Source organism: Mesoplodon mirus (assembly GCF_964341445.2).
Source record: "Mesoplodon mirus genome assembly, chromosome: 8".
Lineage (NCBI taxonomy): Eukaryota > Metazoa > Chordata > Mammalia > Artiodactyla > Ziphiidae > Mesoplodon > Mesoplodon mirus.
In genome coordinates, this window is record NC_138984.1 from 94,975,277 (window position 1) to 94,992,373 (window position 17,097).

The window sequence follows — 17,097 nt, forward strand, 5'->3', positions numbered from 1 at the left end:
AAATATCACTAACCCCTTTTAACATACTGAATTCAAGTCACTATCAGGGGTGAGTACACCAGTACACCACAAAGTACCAGGTACAAAATTGCTAGTTCATTTTTAAATTAATAAGTTGAAATTACCCCTGCCCCCCACTCCATTACATCCCATCTTTTTATAAACAGAAAACATTTTGTTATTTTATACATAGGCTAGCAAGCTTGTTTCAATATGAAAGTGTTAATTCATTTACAGATTTTTTTTAATCAGTTATGTAGTGCTACAATAAATGTCCAATAATCTACATAGGAACAAGCTTTGATGATGAAAATGACAAAGATTGAATAAAACTATCGATTACCTTATCTTATTTACATATAAAGAATAGATACCCAATGGTGAGGAAGAGACAGAAATCGGACAGATACTCATAGGTGTAAAAATTACATCTACCTCTGAGCTTATACTGTAAATGAGACATTTTAAATAGTCCTGTAGCCCATGCCTATTTTTTCCTAGGAAAAAGAAAAGCTGCCTTCATGACATCCTCTCTTGTTGCAGATTTCCACAGTGTCACTTGAACTTTTAGTCAGAATCTTACTTTTTTCGAAAAATAAAGAAAATACTCCCTGCCCCCCAAGTTACCTCCCTCCCCTGCCAAAATCCTTCTGGATTCATTTTCAGTGCCAAGTTGCATGATCAGGTCCCACCTCCTGGGTTTTTTTTGTCCATCTATTGATCAGTTAGTTTAGAGTGAAAAACATGAACCAGTTCTGGAACTGCTACTAGGAGGAACACAAGCTCTTCACTACAATCACACTGTAGGAAAGTGGTAACTCAATTCATCCCTGGTGCCGGGCCTCCAAAATTGAAAGAACTTGCCACAACTGGAGCACTGAGTTTGTATCCTCCATGCTTCTCAATCATTTTGGATTCATGGGCTGCTCTTCTTTGATCAGCTAGAGTTGCTATATCCTGTAACTGTTTTCTTTGTTCTTCATTAAGACCATGAGTCAGAGCCTGATACCACACGGGATTATGTGTTTGTATAGTTTGAAATATAGCTTTAAATATCTGATACTCATCAACAGGGTTATCTTCATCATCAATGATCGTGGAATAGCCTTCCAGGGCAGTTTCTTCAGCATCATCATCTTCCCAGTCTTCATCATCTCCATCTTCGCCCGCTTGCTTAGCCGGGATCTCCAAATATTCTTGTCCATCTTCATCAATATCATCTTCATCACTCCCCAGTTCCTCCAATTCATCATCATCATCACTGTCATTCTCGTGTTCTGCATGGCAGGCATATGCTCTTTTTAATCCATTAAATAAAAGAATAAAAGCTAGTAAAATCTGTCCAGAAACCTGATTTAAAACTTGTGGTATTTGTTCCATATCAATAAGAGCACATAGGCCCAGAACACACATCTTTCTGTCGTGAAGCCCCAAGAAACAATCAACATCATTAAGCCACTGTGTAATAAAATGATTTGTAACTGGTTCAATATTATTAGGGAAGTGAAGATTTTCTAAGGTGTTGAGAAGTAGGTGTGGATTATAATACAAAGCTGCAACGGCAACTTGCAGACACATTGTTCGAAGTTCACTTGTCTTCACCTCTCTTGTCAGTCTCTCTAAAGCTGCTTCCACAAATAAGGGAATACACTGGTCAGTGACACGCCCTTTGCACTGCAGAATGATCACCTCTAACAATTTTGCTGCATGACATTCTGCATCTTCTCCTGCAACTCCTGTAAGAACCTTTTTGCACATACTGTATATCATTTCAAGGTACTTGGTATCAGACAGAAGTGTGTCTGTATCAACTGTTAGGTAATTATGAAGCAGAGCCATCATATCTGTAAAGTAATCAAAGCCATCTTGCTGAAAAACCTCAAATACCAGAGGTAGTAGCTGCCACATCTGTGGAGACACTTGTTGACATGTCAAACTATGTGCTAAAGAGAAGATCTCCTCATAGAATTCTAAGACATGCTGTTGTAAAACAGTTCCAATGGCCTGTAAGCAGATTCCTTCAAGCTGCTGGGTTATTTCTTTATGATCTTCAACTACACTAAGAAGTGTGTCGATGGTATTCAGGATTCCCATAGCAGTAGCTGCTTTGTCATCACTTCCTTCTTCATCTGGCCCAGTCTGGATTACCTGATTAAACGTCATTGCCAAATGTTGTATCATTTCTACTGCAATAGGAGTAACTTCTTCACTGTACTCGCAGATCATTCTCTGAATTACACTGGTAAGATCATCATTTTCTGTTTCTCTTATAATATGAAGAAGAGCCTGCATGACAGGTCGGATGAATGGTGTGATGTGTTCTTTAGCGCTCTCTTGATTGCTGATCAGCACTTGAAGTGCAATGGCAGCTTCCACTTTAAAAGGCGTTTCCGTATCATCAATCAGACATCTTCGTGTCAGCTCTAGGGCTGTTTGCAGGTTCTGGTCACTTTTGAATTTCACTTCACAAAAATAGTGAAGGACCCAGCAAGCCCTCGCTCTCATGTAGCCTAGTTCACTGCTGAAGAGAGGGAATACATGATTCTGCAACATATATTCCATCTAATCTTTGTAGAACTTTTTCTTCAGAAGTATTTCAGCTGAAGAGCCAATCATATGCAGGGCTCCATCTTTTTTTCGAGGATCAGCATTTAGTTCTGTAAGAATCTGGTAGCAAAATCCCATAGTCTTTTGTAGTACCTCTTTCCTCTTACTACAAGCTGTAAACAAAAGTGTCTGGGCAGCAGTGGTAGGAGAGGTGAAATCCTCAAACACATCAAACTTCATGTGTATATATTCACAGGGGTCTTCTTGCCAAAGTTCCTCATCAGCATCTGTATAGCACATCAATGGAAAAAATAACATCTTGGATAATGCCTTGTATATGAGGCTTCAGATTCTTCCAGGTGAGAGCATGAGAAACTCCTTGATTAATATAATTTAATGTCTGTTGTAAAACTCGAGGAGACATATATTGCTTCTCCTTGTACTGATATAACACCTTCAATAAAACTTGTTGGACATCAACAGCAAATGTCTTCAGAAATACTTCAGCAAATTCATTATACTCCTTAGAAACATTGCCAGGGCTTCCATATCTTTCAAAAAGCCTTGCTGGGCTTCCCTGGTGGTGCAGTGGTTGAGAATCTGCCTGCCAATGCAAGGGACACGGGTTCGAGCCCTGGTCTGGGAAGATCCCACATGCCGCGGAGCAACTAGGCCCGTGAGCCACAACTACTGAGCCTGTGCGTCTGGAGCCTGTGCTCCGCAACAAGAGAGGCCGCGATAGTGAGAGGCCCGCGCACCACGATGAAGAGTGGCCCCCACTTGCCACAACTAGAGAAAGCCCTCACACAGAAACGAAGACCCAACACAGCCAAAAATAAATAAATAAATAAATAAATGTTAAAATAAATAAATAAATAAATAAATACTCCTGTTCTCTGTTTAAAAAAAAAAAAATGGTTTGCCGGAAAACCTTCAGGGAGCGCAAGGCTTAAAAAAAAAAAAAAAAAAAGCCTTGCTAAGATATGTGAAGCCCACTTCTTACATTTCCACCATGGTAACTCAGGTCTATCATCTTCTTCACCTTGAAGTGTTTCATTAGGTACATCCCTGTTCACAACAGTCGTTAAAATTTCTATCCATTCTGTCAGGTTCTGTTGGTTTATCAGCTCCAGTGGTAGTGTATACTGAAAAGGAGCATAGAAGATCTTGAAAATTTGTTTCTGGATGAGGACAGATTGATCAGACTGATCAGAAAGAAGCTGGATAAAACGGTTCTTTAGAACTGGCAGGAAATATTGCATTGCTGCTACCAATGGACTCCGTTCCTCTGGTTTCTTATACCAGAACTACAACTGGCACTCTGACAGAGGCTGGAGCAACAGCTGGAACATTCCTTAGCAGGAAGATGGGTAGTCATAATTTTTCACAAGCTGATAGAGGCAAAGAAGAATTCCTAGCCAACATGCACTGTTATCAGACTGAAGGTAAAAGCCAATTTTGTCCACAATGGTAGTCCAGCAACTTGGATAATCATGTTAGATGATATGATGAATGCATGTAGTACTTTGTACCCTGATGAGCTCAGGAGAGTGGATAATGACTTCTACAATATTTACTCAAATACAATGTTTATCTTCTTCTGGAATAGTATAAGGGGATATATCCCCTGGTGCCATTTCCCGATCAGGCCAATACTGTGTTATCATATTTTTCAAATAGATAACACCTGCCTGTCTCACAGGTAAATCCAGTTGTTCTGACATAGTAATCTGAAGCAGTGTTGAAACAAAATTCAGAGACTTGTGTGCTTCATTGAGCTGGCGCTCCATGGCCTCACGCAGGGCTGGGTCCATGGTGCCCCGCAGGGCTTCGATAATGGTGTTGGGGTCCATCACAGGGCGGACGCAGTCAAACCCGGGGCTCGGGTGCTACTGGCCCAGGAATAGCGCCCCTCACTGCACACATGGACTCGCCGTGCTCCGCAGCAGCAACCACCGCGAAAGGAAAGAGAAGCGCCAAGACCACGGATAGAACCTCTTCTCCTCAGCATGGAGGCGGGAGATGCTCCAGCCACTTCCTGTCGGTGTGCCCGTGGAGCCCTTTGGGAGATGTAGTCCACTTGGGCAGTCCGCAGCCCATGTGGCCCTGAGCTGTCGCTCCTACAGACAAGACCTGCTGGAATCCTCTTAAGTGTCACCCAGAAATGTTCATCAGGAGAGTAGGTGTCCTTAGACCACCCAAGTAAATCAATGGCTCTCTGGTCTTGCAGAACAAAATTAGCAAATTCTCTTGTAAGGGCTACATAGGTGGAGCCAAAGTAAATGGTGAGATTATGGGGAGGAGACATTTTTCTTATCCAAGTCCACAGCATGTAAGAAAATAATTGGTATTTCTGCTCCAAGTGCATATATCTGGTCCTTCTGACAATATGAGGAGGAGGCAGCACCCCTGGGGTGACGTTTTTCCCTTTAAATTCTTTTATATACTGAACGATCTCCCTGTTGGTTTTCAGGGGGAAATCTTTTTTTTTTTCTTTTTTTTTTTTCTTTTTTATACAGCAGGCTCTTATTAGTCATCAGTTTTATACACATCAGTGTATACAAGTCAATCCCAGTCTCCCAATTCATCACACCACCACCACCCCCGCCCCCCTGTGGCTTTCCCCCCTTGGTTTCCATACGTTTGTTCTCTACATCTGTGTCTCAGTTTCTGCCCTGCAAACCAGTTCATCTGTACCATTTTTCTAGGTTCCACATATATGCGTTAATATACGATATTTGTTTTTCTCTTTCTGACTTACTTCACTCTGTATGACAGTCTCTAGATCCATCCACGTCTCTACAAATGACACAATTTCATTCCTTTTCATGGCTGAGTAATATTCCATTCCATATATGTACCACATCTTCTTTACCCATTCATCTGTCGATGGGCATTTAGGTTGCTTCCATGACCTGGCTGTTGTAAATAGTGGTGCAATGAACATTGGGGTGCATGTGTCTTTGTGAATTATGGTTTTCTCTGGATATATGCCCAGTAGTGGGATTGCTGGATCATATGGTAATTTTATTTTTAGTTTTTTAAGGAACCTCCATACTGTTCTCCATAGTGGCTGTATCAATTTACATTCCCACCAACAGTGCAAGAGGGTTCCCTTTCCTCCACACCCTCTCCAGCATTTGTTGTTTGTAGATTTTCTGATGATGGCCATTCTAACTGGTGTGAGGTGGTACCTCATTGTAGTTTTGATTTGCATTTCTCTAATAATTAATCATGTTGAACAGCTTTTCATGTGCTTCTTGGCCATCTGTATGTCTTCTTTGGAGAAATGTCTATTTAGGTCTTCTGCCCATTTTTGGATTGGGTTGTTTGTTTTTTCAATATTGAGCTGCATGAGCTGTTTATATATTTTGGAGATTAATCCTTTGTCTGTTGATTCGTTTGCAAATATTTTCTCCCATTCTGAGGGTTGTCTTTTCATCTTGTTTATGGTTTCCTTTGCTGTGCAAAAGCTTTGAAGTTTCATTAGGTTCCATTTGTTTATTTTTGTTTTTATTTCCACATCCTCTAGGATGTGGATCAAAAAAAGATCTTGCTGTGTTTTATGTCAAAGAGTGTTCTTCCTATGTTTTCCTCTAAGAGTTTTATAGTGTCCGGTCTTACATTTAGGTCTCTAATCCATTTTGAGTCTATTTTTGTGTATGGTGTTAGGGAGTGTTCTAATTTCATTCTTTTACATGTAGCTGTCCAGTTTTCCCAGCACCACTTATTGAAGAGACTGTCTTCTCCATTGTATATCCTTGCCTCCTTTGTCATAGATTAGTTGACCATAGGTGTGTGGGTATACCTCTGGGCTTTCTATCTTGTTCCATTGATCTATGTTTCTGTTTTTGTGCCAGTATCATATTGTCTTGATTACTGTAGCTTTGTAGTATAGTCTGAAGTCAGGGAGTCTGATTCCTCCAGCTCCGTTTCTTTCCCTCAAGACAGCTTTGGCTATTCGGGGTCTTTTGTGTCTCCATACAAATTTTAAGATTTTTTGTTCTAGTTCTGTAAAAAATGCCATTGGTAATTTGGTAGGGATTGCGTTGAATCTGTATATTGCTTTGGGTCGTATTGTCATTTTCGCAATATTGATTCTTCCAATCCAAGAGCATGGTATATCTCTCCATCTGTTGGTATCATCTTTAGTTTCTTTCATCAGTGTCTTATAGTTTTCTGCATACAGGTCTTTGGTCTCCCTAGGTAGGTTTATTCCTAGGTATTTTATTCTTTCTCTTGCAATGGTAAATGGGAGTGTTTCCTTAACTTCTCTTTCAGATTTTTCATCATTAATGTATAGGAATGCAAGAGATTTCTGTGCATTAATTTTATATCCTGCAACCTTACCAAATTCATTGATTAGCTGTAGTAGTTTTCTGTGGCATCTTTAGGATTCTCTATGTATAGTATCATGTCATCTGCAAACAGTGACAGTTTTACCTCTTCTTTTCCAATTTGTATTCCTTTTATTTCTTTTTCTTCTCTGATTGCCGAGGATAGGACTTCCAAAACTATGTTGAATAATAGTGGTGAGAGTGGACATCCTTTTCATGTTCCTGATCTTAGAGGTAATGCTTTCAGTTTTTCACCATTGAGAATGATGTTTGCTGTGGGTTTGTCATATGTGGTTTTTATTATGTTGAGGTAGGTTCCCTCTATGCCCACTTTCTGGAGAGTTTTTATCATATATGGGTGTTGAATTTTGTCAAAAGCTTTTTCTGCATCTACTGAGATGATCATATGATTTTTATTCTTCAATTTGTTAATATGGTGTATCACATTGATTGATTTGCATATATTGATGAATCCTTGCATCCCTGGGATAAATCCCACTTGATCATGGTGTTTGATCCTTTTAATGTGTTGTTGGATTCTGTTTACTAGTATTTTGTTGAGGATTTTTGCATCTATATTCATCAGTGATATTGGTCTGTAATTTTCTTTTTTTGCAGTATCTTTGTCTGGTTTTGGTATCAGGGTGATGGTGGCCTCCTAGAATGAGTCTGGGAGTGTTCCTTCCTCTGCAGTTTTTTGGAAGAGTTTGAGAAGGATGGGTGTTAGCTCTTCTATAAATGTTTGATAGAATTCACCTGTGAAGCCATCTGGTCCTGGACTTCTGTTTTTTGGAAGATTTTTAATCACAGTTTCAATTTTATTACTTCTGATTGGTCCATTCATATTTTCTATTTCTTCCTGGTTCAGTCTTGGAAGGTTACACTTTCTAAGAATCTGTCCATTTCTTCCACGTTGTCCATTTTATTGGCATAGAGTTGCTTGTAGTAGTGTCTTAGGATGATTTGTATTTCTGCAGTGTCTCTTGTAACATCTCCTTTTTCATTTCTAGTATTATTGATTTGAGTCCTCTCCCTCTTTTTCTTGATGAGTCTGGCTAATGGTTTGTCAATTTTGTTTATCTTCTCAAAGAACAGCTTTTAGTTTTATTGATCTTTGCTATTGTTTTCTTTGTTTCTATTTCATTTATTTCTGCTCTGATCTTTATGATTTCTTTCCTTCTGCTAACTTTGGATTTCGTTTGTTCTTCTTTCTCTAGTTCCTTTAGGTGTAAGGTTAGATTATTTATTTGAGATTTTTCTTGTTTCTTGAGGTAGGCTTGTATAGCTATAAACTTCCCTGTTAGAACTGCTTTTGCTACATCCCATAGGTTTTGGATTGTCGTGTTTTCATTGTCATTTGTCTCTAGGTAATTTTTGATTTCCTCTTTGATTTCTTCAGTGATCTCTTAGTTGTTTAGTAATGTAGTGTTTAGCCTCCATGTGTTTGTGATTTTTATGTTTTTTCCCCTGTAATTCATTTCTAATCTCATAATGTTGTGGTCAGAAAAGATGCTTGATATTATTTCAGGTTTCTTAAATTTACTGAGGCTTGATTTGTGACCCAAAATGTGATCTATCCTGAAGAATGTTCCGTGCGCACTTGAGAAGAAAGTGTAATCTTCTCTTTTTGGATGGAATGTCCTGTAAATATCAATTAAATCTATCTGGTCTATTGTGTCATTTAAAGCTTCTGTTTCCTTATTTATTTTCATTTTGGATGATCTGTCCCTTGGTGTAAGTGAGGTGTTAAAGTCCCCCACTATTATTGTGTTACTGTCGATTTCCTCTTTTACAGCTGTTAGCAGTTGCCTTATGTATTGAGGTGCTCCTGTGTTGGGTGCATATATATTTATAATTGTTATATCTTCTTCTTGGATTGATCCCTTGATCATTATGTAGTGTCCTTCCTTGTCTCTTTTAACATTCTTTATTTTAAAGTCTGTTTTATCTGATATGAGTATTGCTATTCCAGCTTTCTTTTGATTTCCATTTGCATGGAATATCTTTTCCATCCCCTCACTTTCAGTCTGTATGTGTCCCTAGGTCTGAAGTTGGTCTCTTCCAGACAGCATATATATGGGTCTTCTTTTTGTATCCATTCAAGCAGCCTGTGTCTTTTGGTTGGAGCATTTAATCCATTCACGTTTAAGGTAATTATCGATATCTTTGTTCTTATGACCATTTTCTTAATTGTTATGGGTTTGTTTTTGCAGGTCCTTTTCTTCTCTTGTGTTTCCCACTTAGAGAAGTTGCTTTAGCATTTGTTATAGAGATGGTTTGGTGGTGCTGAATTCTCTTAGCTTTTGCTTGTTTGTAAAGCTTTTGATTTCTCCATTGAATCTGAATGAGATCCTTGCTGGATAGAGTAATCTTGGTTGTAGGTTCTTCCCTTTCATCACTTTATCATGCCACTCCCTTCTGGCTTTTAGAGTTTCTGCTGAGAAATCAGATGTTAACCTTATGGGAGTTCCCTGTATGTTATTTGTCATGTTTCCCTTGCTGCTTTCAATAATTTTTCTTTGTCTTTAACTTTTGCCAGTTTGATTATTATGTGTCTCGGCATATTTCTCCTTGGGTTTATCCTGTATGGGACTTGCTGTGCTTCCTGGACTTGGGTGGCTATTTCCTTTCCCATGTTAGGGAAGTTTTCGACTCTAATCTCTTCAAATATTTTCTCTGGTCCTTTCTCTCTCTCTTCTCCTGGGACCGCTATAATATGAATGTTGTTGCATTTAATGTTGTCCCAGAGGTCTCTTAGGCTGTCTTCATTTCTTTTCATTCTTTTTTCTTTATTCTGTTCCACAGCAGTGAATTCCACCATTCTGTCTTCCAGGTCACTTATCCATTCTTCTGCCTCAGTTATTCTGCTATTGATTCCTTCTGGTGTAGTTTTCATTTCAGTTATTGTTTTGTTCATCTCTGTTTGTTTGATCTTTAATTCTTCTAGGTGTTTGTTAAACATTTCTTGCATCTTCTCAATCTTTGCCTCCTTTTTCCGAGATACTGGATCGTCTTCACTATCATTATTCTGAATTCTTTTTCTGGAATGTTACGTATCTCCACTTCATTTAGTTGTTTTTCTGGTGTTTTATCTTGTTCCTTCATCTGGTACATAGCCCTCTGCCTTTTCATCTTGTCTATCTTTCTGTGAATGTGGTTTTTGTTCCACAGGCTGCAGGATTGTAGTTCTTCTTGCTTCTCATGTCTGCCCTCTGGTGGATGAGTCTATCTAAGAGGCTTGTGCAGGTTTCCTGGTCGGAGGGACTGGTGGTGGGTAGAGCTGTGTGTTGCTTTGGTGGGCAGAGCTCAGTAAAACTTTAATCCGCTTGACTGCTGATGGGTGGGGCTGTGTTCCCTCCCTGTTGGATGTTTGGCCTGGGGCAACCCAACAATGGAGCCTACCTGGGCTCTTTGGTGGGGCTAACGGCAGACTCTGGGAGGGCTGATGCCAAGGAGTACTTCCCAGAACTTCCTCTGCCAGTGTTCTTGTCCCCACGGTGACCCACAGCCAACCCCCACCTCTGCAGGAGACCCTCCAACACTAGCAGGTAGGTCTGGTTCAGTCTTTCCTGGGTTCACTGCTCCTTCCACTGCGTCCCGATGCGCACACTACTTTGTGTGTGCCCTTCAAGAGTGGGGTCTCTGTTTCCCCCAATCCTGTCGAAGTCCTGCAATCAAATCCCACTAGCCTTCAAAGTCTGTTTCTCTAGGAATTCCTCCTCCTGTTGCCGGACCCCCAGGTTGGGAAGCCTGACGTGGGGCTCAGAACCTTCACTCCAGTTGGTGGACTTCTGTGGTATAAGTGTTCTCCAGTCTGTGAGTCACCCACCCAGCTGTTATGGGATTTGATTTTGCTGTGATTGCGCCCCTCCTACTGTCTCATTGTGGCTTCTCCTTTGTCTTTGGATGTGGGGTATCTTTTTTGGTGAGTTCCAGTGTCTTCTTGTCAATGATCGTCTAGCAGCTAGTTGTGATTCATGTGTTCTCACAAGAGGGAGTGAGATCAAGTCTTTCTACTCCGCCATCTTGGTTCCCCTCTCGGTAATTCTATTTTTAGTTTTTAAGGACCTCCCATACTGTCCTCCATAGTGGCTGTATCAATTTACATTCCCACCAACAGTGCAACAGGGTTCCCTTTTCTCCACACCCTCTCCAGCATTTATTGTTTGTAGATTTTTTGATGATGGCCATTCTGACAGGTGTGAGGTGATACTTCATTGTAGTTTTGATTTGTATTTCTCTAATGAGTAGTGATGTTGAGCATCCTTTTATGTGTTTGTTGGCAATCTGTGTATCTTTTTTGGAGAAATGAAGAGCAGACATCTTTAATTTGGATAAACTACAACTGACTGATCTATATTCTGTATCATGGTTTTGGAGTTATATCTAAAAAATATTTGCCTAAACCAGGGTTACAGCAATTTTATATTTTCTTCCAGAATGTTTATAATTCTGTGTTCTACATTTAGGTGTAGGGTTCATTTTGAATGAATTTTTATGTGGTTCAAATTATGGATCAAAGCTCATTTTACTACATATGGTATCCAGTTCCTGCATATGGATATTCAATTGTTTCAGCACCAGTTTTTGAAAGACTATCTTTTCTCAATTGAATTGCCTTTCACCCTTGTCAAAAAACTAGTTGTCTGTATGTGTGTAGGTCTATTTCTGTAATCTGTTCTGTTCTGTTGATCTATTTGTGTATTTCCATGCCAATACCACACTGCTTTCATTAATGTAGCTTATATCCATCTTAAAAACAAGTAGTGTTACTCTTCTTTTTTTAAAGTTATTTTGGGTATTCTAGTTCTTTGTATTTCCATAGGCATTTTAGAATGAGCTCAGTGAAGCTCTATTTATTTTTAAATTCTTTTTCTCATTGTTTCATTTTGATAATTTCTGTTGCCATGTCTTTGAATCCATTAAGTATTTTCTTCTGCAATGACTAATCTGCTGTTCATACAATTCAGTGTACTTTTCATCTCAGACATTGTAGTTTTCATCTCTAAAATTTTTATTTTATATTTTTTGTATCTTCCATGTTTCTCCTTGAGTTTTTAACAATATGGAAAACAATTATATAATAACTGTTGTAATATTATTGACTCCTAATTCTAACATCTGTGTCATTCCTGGGTCTGTTTCAGTTGATTTATTTTGATCCATTTTTTTTCTTTAAAATGGGTCACATTTTCCTGCTACTTTGCATTCCTGGTAATTTTTGATTTGATGCCAGGCATTGTGAAGTTTACCTTATTTGTGCTGGATGTTTTTTTCCCTGTAAATATTTTTGGGCTTTATTCTGGGGTGTAGTTAAGTTACTTGGAAACAACTTGATCCTTTCAGGTCTTCTTTGAAGATTCATTTGGTGAAATCAGAGCAGTGTTTAATCCAGGGGAATTACCATTATTGAAGCTAGATAATTCTGAATATCCACTCAATGCCCCATAACTCATGAGATTTTCCAGTCTTCCTAGGGTGAATGGGATTATTCCAGCCCACGTAAGCTCCAAGTTCTTTTGCTGCTCATCCTTTCAGATGATTCTTTCTCAGTCCCTCAGGTAGTTTACTCAAATCATTATCATGACCAGTGCTCTACTAAATACTTGAGTGAGGTTCTCTGCAGAATTCCAGGCTTTTTTTTTCTCAATGCAGCTCTCTCCTCTCCAGTTTTCTTGTCCTGTGAACTCAAGCCTTCTTGATCCCCCTACATTCTCAGCTCCATCTCCTCAACTTGGGGCTTTTCCCAGGTTTCTGTTCCCTGTGCCACCTTGTGGGAACTCTCTCAGGAATTTAAATAAGATCATCTTAAGGGTCACCTCATTTGTTCCCTGTACCTCAGGGGGTCACTCTCCTTTGTTGCCATATATCAAGTGCCTTGAAAACAATTCTTTTATACATTTTGTTAGTTTATTTTGGTGATTCCAACTTTATTTTGGTTGGAAGTAGAAGTCTTCTCTAGCTAGCTTCTTGACATCTCTCTCCACTTGAATGACTCACAGTTGTCTTAAACTTAACATATCTAGAGCAGAACTCTAACTTGCCCTCTGAAAACTCTCCCCCCACACCCCTGCTGCTTTTTAAACCATCTCAATATCTGATACCACCACCACATAGTTGCTCAAACTTGGAACTTGGAAATCATATGTGATTTCTTCTTCTCCTTCATAACCATACCTGATCCTTCAGTGAGTCATAGATTATACCTCCAAAGCATGCCTTCAACCCAGTTATTTTTCACCATCTCTTCCACCACCCTAGTTGAGGGCACAGTATCTTTCACTGGGATTATCATAATAGTCTTCTAATTGATCTCTCCATTTCCTTCTTTACTCCCTCCTCCAGCCCACCATAACCATTCATCACATAGCAGTGTTTCTGAGCTTTTAAAACTATAAACCAAGTCAAATTAAACTTCTTAAAAATCCTTTAAAATACTTACTCCTTGCACATAAAAGTCCAAGCTCCTTACAATGTCCTATAAGATACAAAAAATTTGACCAACATTATCTCGAACTGTTCCCACCCTCCTTAACTATGCTCCATTTACACTGGTACTTATCCTTTCTAGAAAATTCCAAACTCTTTCCTACCTTAGAGCTTTGCCACCACATAGAATGTTCTTCTTCTAGTTTTGTGGTATGACTGTGCTCTCTCATCCTTCAGGTCTTGACCTAAGTAGTACCTCTGCAGACAAGCTTTCACAAACTTTCCCATTTAAGTACTCTGTTGTTTGCTGTCATAGTACCCTGCCTCTTATCTTCATGAAACTTGATCATCTTACAGTTATATTCTGTAATTATATAGCTATGAATTTACATAATTTATATCTATTTCTCTTTACTAGGTTGTAAACTTTGGAGGCTCTGAAACATATCTTTTTGTTCACTGCTATATACTCAGCACTTAATACTGCCTATCACAAAGCAGGTAGTCAATGCTTTGTTGATTGAATGAAGAAAATGATTGAGTAGATATCATATTGATATGCTTTCCTGATGCTAGAAAAACTACCATTGCTCCTTTTTATTGATTGCTGAATTCCACAATTAGAGGGTAATCTCTTTGGTCTAAGACCTATTACTTTCAAGAAAAATTAGACTTTTTAGACTTTAATATATGAGGTCATTTCCTGAGGATAAAAAATCAATGGGTAGAGTGAATATTTAAATACTGGTCACATGCGAAGGATGTTGAGGGGAGAAAAAATGAGAGAGTGGAAGGAAGAAGCAAAAAGTGTTCTGGGACATACAATACAAACTCTACCCATGTCATATTTACCTATGCTAGGTGAATCCTAACCTTTATTATTTCTGTATCTATATTTGTATCAACTGTATGGTCCATTGGCTATAGTGTAGTTAACAGCTTTTAATTGTGCAGTACTACTGCCAGACAACTTGGAGTTCTTGAAATGTTTTTTAAATATCCACAAGGAATATTCAGGAATATACAGGGACTATTAAGGACCAGGGATATTTCTGAGGGATCAGATTGTATCCTGTATGTTCAAAAGCACAGTTCTCATTTCCCCAAGAGGCTCTCACATTAAGAATAGTGTTCTCATGTATAAAAATTGTCAAGATTCTGTGATTTGCCAAATCTTAATTAGCTAATATTAGCTGTTGGATGACTGATCCACTTCCAGTGATATTTAAAATTTCTAAAAGCACAGTTATTAAACTGACATCAGCCTTTGTGCTGATTTTTTGTTTGTTTGCTGCTGTGTGGGTACCTGTCTGTTGGAATGTAAATTCAGAGATTAACCCTCTAAAACTATTAAAAATATGGTATTCTTTTAATATCTGAAATTCTATGTAGACACTGGTTTGTCAAAGTTTATGATCTAAGTTCTTGGCCCTTTCCTCCTTTCAGTAAATATCAGATTACACTGACTAGATCAGTGGTAACTAGTGTTTAATCTTTATTCACACTGGGATACCTTGTTGTCCAAGGGAGTTTTTGACCAGCTATAGCAGGGCAGGCTGATCTCACTGCCAAATTGTGATTGGTATCTATACAACAGAAGGGTATGATTTCCACTTTCTCTCTCCTCTTCCCTACCACCTTGTCCATCAAATTCTGGCTGCTGGTTGACCTACTTTAGTTTATTGCTTTCCCATTAGGTTTCATTCATTCATAAATATTTATGAAGTGGATACCATGCTCCAGGCACTAATTTAGTGCTAGAAATTTAGTAGTAAACTAAAAGATGAAAATATGTGCTTGTGGAGTTTATATTCTAGCAGGAAGTTAAACATTAAATAAAACAAAATTAATAAATTATATAGTGCATTAGACAATGTTATGCACTTTGAAGAAAACTACAGAAGGAAAGAGGAATTAGAGCTCTAGGAGTGGTTTGGGATGGGAAGAGCTGAGATTGTAAATAGGGTAACCAGAGAAGGCCTTGCTGAAAAGATGACCTGGGCTAAGACATGAAAGAGGTAAGCGTGAGATCTATGTAGGTTTTTGGGGCAAGAGCTTTCTAGTTAGAGAGAACAGCAAGTGCTCTGTGGTGGGAGTATACCAGGAGTATTCTAGATGCAGCTAGGAGGTCAGAGAGGGTAGAGTGGAGTGAGCAGGAGGAAAGTACCATAAGGTTAAGTAAAAAAAAAAAAAAAAAAAGGTACAGAATAACAGATTGCATACGACTTTATAGAGCACTGTAAATACTTTGGCTTTTATTCTTTGAAATGAGTCCCTTGGAAAACTTTCACCAGCTTAGTGATATGATCTGACAAATTTTAAAGGATCATTTTGGCTTCTGTGTTAAAAATAGACTGTAGAGGCGAAGGTTAAAGCAGGCCAATTAAGAGGCAATTTTAGTAATCCTAGCTGGAAGCAGGTGGCTTGAGCCAGGAAAGTGACAGTGAAGGTAGTGAGAAGTAGTGAAATTCTGGATGCATTTTGAAGGTGGAGTTGACAAGATTTGGACCAGATTGGATATCGGTATGAGAGAAAGAGCAAAGTGAAGAATGACTCTGAGATCTTTTGTTCTGATCAACTAGAAAAGTGGATTTGTCATTAACAAAAATAGGAAGACAGAAGAGCTGCTTTTGTAGGGGAAGTTCAGGATTCTGGACATTTAACGTGGAGATATCTCTACTTGGGTGTTTACTAGGTATCAAGTTGGTAATTTTTAATCTGAATTTGAGATCAAGGGAGGGGCCAGCTGAATAGATGTTATTGAGAGCTGTGAGACTGAATGAGTCACTAAAAGACACAATTATGGGTAGAGAAGAGGAAGTGTCTAAGGTCTGAGCTCTGGAGTATCCCAGTAGTAAGCTGTCACAGGGAGCATACCCAATGAGTTAGGAAGAAAATTAATGTGGACATGAAAGCAAAATGAGGAAAGGAGGAAGGAGTGATCACCTTCGTAAAATTCTGCTAACAGAATAAATGAGATAAAACTGAACATTCACCAGTGAATACATCAATTTGGAGGTCCTTGGTGGTCTTGGAAATAGCAGTTTTGGTATAATGGTTGGGACCTCAACCAGAGTGGAGTCAGTTTAAGAGAAAATTGCAAGAATATGAATATGGGTCCTTTCATTTCAAACATTAGTATCATTCAGAAGGTTCTTATTCCAGACAATGAACCATAAAAGTCCATGCAGAGAGCTCTTCTCTACAGTATTTTGCTCTACCCATGACTTTAAACACTCTTTGGGCTCTCTTTCTATCTGATCATTAGGTATGACCTCCAGTGTTGATTAGCAATTTTGTTCTTGGAAAAATTCCTACTTTCCCCAAACTGCAGAGTTTACTTTCAGTTTTCAGTAGCCATCCTTTCTTCCTCAAGCAGAAGAAATGCCTGTTTATGCTTTATAGAAAAACATAAGCCAAATAAAGGAATTAGAATATCCATATACTTCTACATTAACATTATTCGTCTAGCCTTCTTTTGTGGATAGAACTTCTCTTCAGAATGGAAAATGTCCTTAGCAAATGACAGCAATGAATACCAAATATTTACCACTAAAGAGAGAAAATTTGGTGCATGTGATTGTTCACAAGTTTATGTGCAAGGAAGAAAGTTACACATTTTTCACATGTGTATGAAAAAGTTTGTGAGAGGGAAAAAAGACTGGTTGAAAACTGAATGTCAAATTTTTTTGTGTGTGTATTTATACACATATATACACATATTTGTGTGTGTGTCTAAGTTTGTTTATTTTAAAATAATGTCAAACTTAGGGAAAAATTACAA

At 38.6% G+C, this 17,097-nt stretch overlaps 1 protein-coding gene across 1 annotated transcript; it reads right to left on the reverse strand.

Annotated features, from left to right (window-relative positions):
- Positions 1-381: 381 nt before the first annotated feature.
- On the reverse strand, positions 382-4,444 carry LOC309809378 (importin-7-like). The gene is given in 7 exon segments (XM_082630431.1): positions 382-2,562; positions 2,566-2,856; positions 2,858-3,110; positions 3,520-3,854; positions 3,909-4,043; positions 4,047-4,124; positions 4,128-4,444. Coding segments are annotated over 7 exon segments (3,108 nt in total). The 5' UTR covers positions 4,401-4,444; the 3' UTR covers positions 382-819.
- Between the last annotated feature and the right edge of the window lie 12,653 nt (positions 4,445-17,097).